We start from the raw sequence: 7,729 nt of genomic DNA, 5'->3' as shown, positions 1-7,729 counted from the left end.
AGCACTAGACTGGACCCTTGGGATAATAGAAAAGGTTTTGGAGTCAGGGATATTGAGAAGGCTGGGCAGTGTCACTGGGAGACCTCTCCCTTGGAAAGGCCAGAGCCAGCCCAGAGCTTCCTGGGGCCTTGGCAAAGGCAGACATGGAAGCAGTCTGCAAACAGGGTAGCAAGGAGGGTTGGCAGAGTTCCAGACTGCTCAGGCTCAGCAGGGAAGGGGATATGACAAGTCTTCCTGCAGCCATTGCCAGGCATGGGAAGGACAAGGCAGGGATTGCAGAACCCCTGTGGGAGGGAAAAGAAGGGGATGTTGTGTGCCCAGACTGTTTCAAGGCTCTTGACATTGTCTCCTGTGATCTCCTTAGAGCCAGACTGGTGACAGCTGGACTGGAGAAGTGAAACATGTGGTGAGTGGGAAGTTGAATGACTGATGAGGGTCAAAAGTCATGGCACAAATTCCTCTTGGCAGCAATTCCCAGGTGACATCCATCAGGGACCAGCCCTTGACCATTCCTATGGAACATCTTTATTATGTCTCTGGATGATGGGATGAAATGCACTTTCCACTCCTTTGTGGATGATGCCAAGTTGCAGCAAGTCTGTGAGAAACCTTGTCTAGTTAATGGTAACTAGGACAAAAATGTGGTCAAGATGAGTGAGTGGGATAAACTTGTCTTGCCATCAGGTGCCCAGCAAGGCCCAAGACAATGAAGAAAAAACTCATGGGTCAGAGGAAAGGAAAATCAAAAGGAGGGAAAAAGACCAAACACAACCAAACCAAACCCAAACAAACACAGAATGAGAGAATATGCTGAGGTGGAAGGGACCCACAAGGATCATCCAGTCCAACCCAACTTTTCCATTGCCATCTGCCCCCACCCCAGCAGGCTCTGAAGCAAAGCACGGCTTAGGTCCAGCCCAGCTCTGCTCTGACAGAAAGAACCTGCAGTCAGGGACAGGAAGAGGACAAAGTCTTGTTTAACCAGCCTGAGGAATAATGGGATCAATGACCTCCTCTATCCCTGGGCACTTGAATGACCCTGTAGATCAGGTTTGGTAGCAGGGAGGGGGATGCAGGTTTCCCTTAGGGAAGAGGAGATCAGGAGTTGACTCTGTGTCAGAGAGAGCCAGTTTCAGGTGGCTCCAAAATGGACCGGCCAGTGCCCAAAGCTGAGCCAAAAAGCAATTCCAGAGGCACCTCTGTGATCACCCTTTGGAGAAAGGATAAAATCCAGGGTGCTGTAACCCAGAGAGGAGTGAGAGAAATGGGGGAGAAACAACCCTGCAGGCACCAAGGGAAGTTGAGAAGGAGGAGTGAGAGAGCCTTGGTGGGCACCTGGCAGCCAAAAGCCAACCCCCAGCCCTGAGAGCCACAGCTGAGCCCAGCACAAAAGATTCTTTAGGTCTGGAGGTTCTTTGCAGCAGCTTTTTAGCAGAGCTGCCAGCTGGGCCATCAAAGGGGATGCTCAGCTGGGTCTGAAACCTGGGAGATCCTTGTCAGCCTTGGCTCTGCAGGATAAGAAAGAACTATAGAATCCGAAATAGTTTGAATCAGATGAGACCTTTATAGGTCATCTAGTCCAACCCCCCTGCAATGAACAGGGACATGTTCAACTAGATCAGGTTGCTCACAGCTCTTTCTAACCTGGCCTTGAATGTTTCCAAGGGTGGGGCATCGATGACCTCCCTGGGCAACCTGTGCCAGTGTTTCACCACCCTCAGTGTAAAAAATTTCTTCCCTATATCTAGTTCAAATCTGCTCTTTTTTAGTTGAAAACCATTATCACTTGTCTTACTACAACTAAGTCTGTGCCCATCCTTCTTATAGGTATGATATCAGGAGCTCCTTACAAGCCTTGACCAAACCAGCTGAGCAATGAAGAGCCCCTGGACTGGACCAGGGTGTGGTGAAGTGTCCCTGGACTGGACCAAGGGTGTGGTGAAGTGTCCTTGCACTAGACCAGGTGCTCCTGGATGATAAAGGTGGGAACAATCCAGAGTGGAACAGCAGGGGAACACAGGATAATCAGTCATCCCATGAAAGCCTTTGAATATTCCCTGCCTGAATCACAGCCCTAATGGAACAGTTTGGATACAATTCCCAAATAGTTTGGAAACTCCAGTCATTCCTGACACCAGGATGGAAATTCAGCAGATAACTAAAGCCAGTCCCCTTGTGAACCCACAACCAGCAGGGCTGAGGAAGGCCCTGGCAGCTCCCCAGCACCTCCCTCTCACTGGGACACCTCTGGCAGCCTCTCCCAGCTCGGGAACCCTCCAGTTTGCAACACTCCAAAGACCCTCCCTGATGCCCAGGACAATTCTGATCCCCCTCCACAAACACTCCTCCAGCTGTGACCCTTGTCTGGTGGGAAACACAAAGGGATTTGGGGGAGTGTTTCCCTGACAAGAAGGAGAATTTGGGAGAGGGACCTTTGCGCACCCAGCTATTGATGTGTCCACACAGCTCTGCCTGGGTGTGGGTGTGAATTGTCTGTGGTGTGAATGTTGTTATTGTGAATCTGTAATTCAGTCACTGTTAAAATTGTAGCAAATGCTATTGAATCACCTGATAACTGTTCAATTGGTCAATGGTTAAGTGCTACTAATCTCTTTTGCCCCCTTGTCTTTGGATCCAAATCCTTTTGTGCCCTGACCCTCTTGCATCCCAAGGCTCTGTGTAAATCATTCCTATTCATCAAAAAATATATATTTTTCATGACTTCCACTTTAAAATCTTCCTCCTTAGCTAAACTACAAAACAACTCCAATTAGCTGTAGAACTCTTGAAGACAATTAAAGGAATAGTAATATTTTTTTTCAGTGTTTTAATGGGTCCCACAGTGTGTTTGGAGTTGCATCAGCTGTCAGTCCAAGATGGACCATGTCAGAACTGGTGAGGTTGGGGGGTGAGGAGCAAGGTTGATCAGACAGGGTCAGTGTGGATCTCCTGAGGAGACACTCAGCATCAAGATCACTTGGAGAACACCTCTATCACCTCTTCTCTGAACTAAAAAATAGCCATAATTGAATTAAAAAAAATACAAACTTTGAAGACTTGTTTTGAAATTGCCTTGAAGACAATTAAAGGAAAACAAAGAGATCCTGAGGGATTTCTGCATTTTAATGAGCCCCACAGTGTGTTTGCAGCCCACCCCATGATCCTGAGGTGCTGAGAGAAGATTGAAGCAGCTGCTGAAGAAGTCAGAAGGCAAACTGCAAGTGCCTTGAAGCATTGCTGGGCCCCACTGAGGGCAGGCACTGCCAAAGCCTCCCCAGGGACTCCTTGGAGCAGCTCCTTGGAGGCCAGGAGTGCAGGCAGACAAAGGCTCTGGGCAGGCCCCTGCAATGCTGAGCAAAGCCTGCCTTGGTTTTGTGGAGCACAAAGGCCAAGGCCTGAGCCCCAGGCCCTGGCCCAGCAGATCCTGTCCCTCCTGGCTGGCTCAGGGCTGTTTGGGGGGCACTGGGATGGCAGGGGGAGGAACAACAAAGGCCCAAACCTGGGCAACCCCTGCCAGGCTCCTGAGGGAGGGGCGAGGCAGAAACCAAGTGCAGAACCTGCCAGGCAAGTTGCTTGTGGTGGCCTGAGTGGCAGAGGCAGCTGCCAGAGGCAAGGGGACAAAGGCCTGGGTGCCTTTGGGCCTTGCAGCCCTGCCAGAGCCCTTGGCCATCTCTCCTGCAGGCTGTCCTGCCCTGGCCCTGCTGCTGCTCTGGCCTTGCAGGCTGCACACACCCCTCCTGCTTTCCCACCCCCTCCCAGCAGCATTTCTAGACCCTCCCTGATGTCTCTGCACCAGCTCTGGCTCTTGCCATGTGCACTTGGCCTTCTGAACTTGGATCCTGAGCCCCTGTGCCACAGGACATCCCTGCCAGAGCCCAGGCCCTTCTCCTGGGGGTCACTGCAGAGCTGAGCAGATCCAGGTCACCTCCCATTCCTCTGCCAACCCCCTGGGCCTGCTCTGGGCCCTCCAGGTCCTTGCTCTGCTCCCAAGGGCTGTGGGGGTGCTGAATGGTCAGGGCTTGGGGTTTAGAGCTCAGGGTGGGGATTAGGGAGAACTTTGGGAGGTTTGTTGTTCTGCTGGCAGTGTCTGCTTCATGATTGGGGAAGCGGGTTTTGGGCTGGTTCAGGATTAAAGCTTGACTTTTCCTACTGGTAATACAGGTTTGGGAATGAGGTGGGCATTAGAGGATGAATAAGAGTCTTGAGTTCTGGGTTTGAGCTTCTTCTGGCTTGGAATTAGAGAAGTGGATACCTTTCCATTGGAGGAGCAGCACCTTTGGGGGGGTTTTGGGGCTTCAGGTTACAAAGTGCATAAAGGTCCATCAGGAGTGTTTGCACAGTCAGTGTTTCAGCACCCTCAGCATTACCTGAACCTGGTTTTACCTCATATAAATCCTTCCTCTCTGTTGGTCAAGCCCCTCTTTCCTTCCCCAATTTTCCTTCCCTTTTGTCCCAGTTCCTCCCAACCTCCTCAGAAGTTTCATCAGGATGGGCTCAGCTTTGTGATAACACAGTGCAACCTCATGGAATCAAGGAGCCACTGTCAAACTGTAGAACCTCATGGAATTATGGGGCCATTGTGACATTGGGGAAACCCTTGGAATCAAGAGGCCACTGGGATGCTCCAGGGCCCCATGGAGCCAAAGGAACCCAGGGACAGTGGGCAACCTCCTGAAATAAAGGGGCCATTGTGACACTGCAGAAACCCATGGAATCAGGAGGCCATTGTGGCACTGCAGGGGCTCTTGGAAACAGAGAAACCCCAGGCCACAGTGGAATTTCATGGAATCAAGAGGCCATTGTGACACTGAGGAACCTCAAGGACTCATGGGGCCGATGTGACAATGCAGGGCTTCCTGGAATCCTGAGAAATTTCAGACCCTCCTGGAACCAAGGGGCCACTGTGCCTCCCCAGAACTCCATGGAATCAAGCAGAGCCGCTGCCTCCCCCCGCCGCAACACGGACCGGAGTCGCCGGCTCTGCCCCGCTTGGACACCTCTGGAGTCAGCGTGTTCTTGGGCAGCACAACTCGGATCAGAGACTTTCCCAGATTTTGCTTTGCCCCCTCTTTTTCCCAGGGACAGGGCAGCCTCTTCCCATGGCCCCTCTGCTCACACAGGGTGTCCTGCTCTTCTCCTGGCACATCCCATCTCCCCACAGAGCCTTTCCCCAGGGGAACACGTCTGTGCTGGCCTGAGCAGCCCTTCCTTCACCCCCTGCCCGTGCTCCCCACAGCCCTCGAGCTGGGGGGGTTGCTCTGCAGAGCACGGGGGCTGTGGGGCCCAGGGCCATGGGGGACTCTGTTGGGCTGTGCTGCTCAAGCTGGGAGGCAGAGCCAGCTGATGGTGCTCCCTGCACTGACCACCTCCCCCAGACCCTCCTGTGTGGCCATGGAGGGGGCTCAGAGGGGCCCTGCCTTGTTCCAGAGCTGGGACATTGCTTTGGGGGCTGCTCTTGGTCAGCCTGTGGAAGTTCACTGAGGGGAAGATGAGTCACTCCTCAGACTCCTGTCCCTGTTCCTGCTGTGTGCCCTGTGCTCTCATGGATTAAACCAGAAACGTGGTACTTGATCTCTGGGTGACTCCAGCCCAGGCAGGATTCTGCTGTCCTTGAGCCCAGCTCTGTCCCAGCAGTGCCCAGGGCCTGTCCCTGCCCGTGGTCACAGCACTGACACCAAGCACAACAGTGACCAACCAGCCAGAGCACTCAGGGACCTTCCCCAAAGGCACAGAAGGAGAGTGTTGAATTGGGAAGGATCAAGTGCTGCTGCTCCTTCCTTGCAGAGCTGCTGTTCTGGTCCCCTTTTCCCCAACCCCCCTGCACACAGGCACTACCTTGACATTTTACAAAGGTCTCTGAAAAACTATCTCAGAAACACCAGGTTTCTACTGTGTCCTTTCATTTGTTTTAATATGAAGAGAGGGTTCCTCATTTCCACAGGGGTAGGGTCAAATTCAGGAGGAAAACAGTGAATTAGAAGCGGGATCAAGAACAAAAATTTATTCTGCACTACATAATAAAAAAGTCAAAATACCAAAGAAAACATTCCTAGCCCCTCCAAAATCCTGAGAAGAGAAGGGTTGGTCTGTAGCAAGTAATGTTAGGAATGATTTACAGAAGAAAAGAGCCAGCGTTTTGGTTCTGAAAAGCATCCAGTCATCGCTTTCCTTATGGCATCCTTGAGCTCCTGGTTCCTGAGGCTGTAGATGAGGGGGTTCAGTGCTGGAGGCACAACCGAGTACAGAACTGACACCACCAAGTCCAGAGATGGGGAGGAGATGGAGGGAGGCTTCAGGTGGGCAAATGTGGCAGTGCTGACAAAGAGAGAGACCACAGCCAGGTGAGGGAGGCAGGTGGAAAAGGCTTTGTGCCGTCCCTGCTGAGAGGGGATCCTCAGCACAGCCCTGAAGATCTGCACATAGGACAGCATGATGAAAACAAAACAGCCAAAACCTAACAAACAACTTATTGTAAGAAGTCCAATTTCCCTGAGGTAGCCTGAGTGTGAGCAGGAGAGCTTGAGGATGTGTGGGATTTCACAGAAGAACTGGCCCAGGGCATTGCCCTGGCACAGGGGCAGGGAAAATGTGCTGGTTGTGTGCAGCAGAGCATTGAGAAAGCCAGTGGCCCAGGCAGCTGCTGCCATGTGGGCACAAGCTCTGCTGCCCAGGAGGGTCCCGTAGTGCAGGGGTTTGCAGATGGCAACGTAGCGGTCGTAGCACATGATGGTGAGGAGGAAATACTCTGCTGCCATGAAGAAGGCAAAGAAAAAGACCTGTGCAGCACATCCCTTGTAGGAGATGGTTGTGGTGCCCCAGAGGGAATTGTGCATGGCTTTGGGGACAGTGGTGCAGATGCAGCCCAGGTCTGTGAGGGAGAGGTTGAGCAGGAAGAAGCCCATGGGGGTGTGCAGGTGGTGGTCCCAGGCTACGGCGCTGAGGATGAGGCCGTTGGCCAGGAGGGCAGCCAGGGAGATGGCCAGGAAGAGCCAGAAGTGCAGGAGCTGCAGCTCCCGCCTGTCTGTGAATGCCAGGAGGAGGAACTGGGTGAGGGAGCTGCTGTTGGACATTTGCTGATTCGTATCACAGGGTCTATTCAGAAAAGGAAGCCACAGGGTAGAATTACAACAGCCACCTCTGACAATATTACTCCAGATTTCAATGTAATTAATTTCAAGATTTAATCAAATTTTTCTGTCTAATATGTGCTGGCAGAGGGCTGTGTGTGGCAGGAGGTCTTGCCATGTGTTGCCAAGTAGTTCAATGTGTTTCCAGGCCAGCACTGCAGTTGTGCTGGACAGAGCAGGACAGGAGCCCTCCTGCAGAGAAGCCAAGGGCTGGGACAGGAGAGTGCCCACCCCCAAAGGAAGGCTCAGAACTTCCCAGGATCCTGCCCAGGCAGAGCTGGGCCTTGCTGGGGGCAGCTCCAAGCCCAGCAGCACAGACCCAGCAGAGAGGGCAGGGTCCTGCAGGGGAGAAGTTTTCCAGGCAGAGCAGCTCCTTGCCCAGCACACAGTGCCCAGCACAGCTGCAGGGAAGGGCCCCCAGAGCTGCCTGAACGCCCCCTCCCCCAGGCCTTGGGGGCACTTGCCCCCCACTCCCTGCCCAGGGCTCTGCTGCCTGGAGCTGTCCCTGCCAGCAGCTGCTTCCCTGGGCCCAGGGCTGGGCCCTGCCAGTGCTGCCAGAGCCCATCCCAGCCCTGGGGGCTCAGCTCTGCCCTGCAGAGCCC

At 53.2% G+C, this 7,729-nt stretch overlaps 1 protein-coding gene across 1 annotated transcript; it reads right to left on the bottom strand.

Annotated features, from left to right (window-relative positions):
* Positions 1-6,101: 6,101 nt before the first annotated feature.
* LOC127475029 (olfactory receptor 14J1-like) lies at positions 6,102-7,070 on the bottom strand. Its single transcript, XM_051796332.1, has one exon. The coding sequence runs from the start codon at positions 7,068-7,070 to the stop codon at positions 6,102-6,104; it is 969 nt and encodes a 322-aa protein (XP_051652292.1).
* Positions 7,071-7,729: the final 659 nt, after the last annotated feature.

This window comes from Manacus candei, unplaced genomic scaffold (genome assembly GCF_025592945.1).
Source record: "Manacus candei isolate 608988 ecotype Guabito, Panama unplaced genomic scaffold, ASM2559294v1 h1tg000045l, whole genome shotgun sequence".
In the NCBI taxonomy this organism is placed as follows: domain Eukaryota; kingdom Metazoa; phylum Chordata; class Aves; order Passeriformes; family Pipridae; genus Manacus; species Manacus candei.
This window is presented reverse-complemented; position numbering and strand designations above follow the sequence as displayed.

Coding starts and splice junctions, on each gene's coding strand:
- LOC127475029 (XM_051796332.1), bottom strand. CDS start 7,070: ATGTCCAACAGCAGCTCCCTCACCCAGTTCCTCCTCCTGGCATTCACA.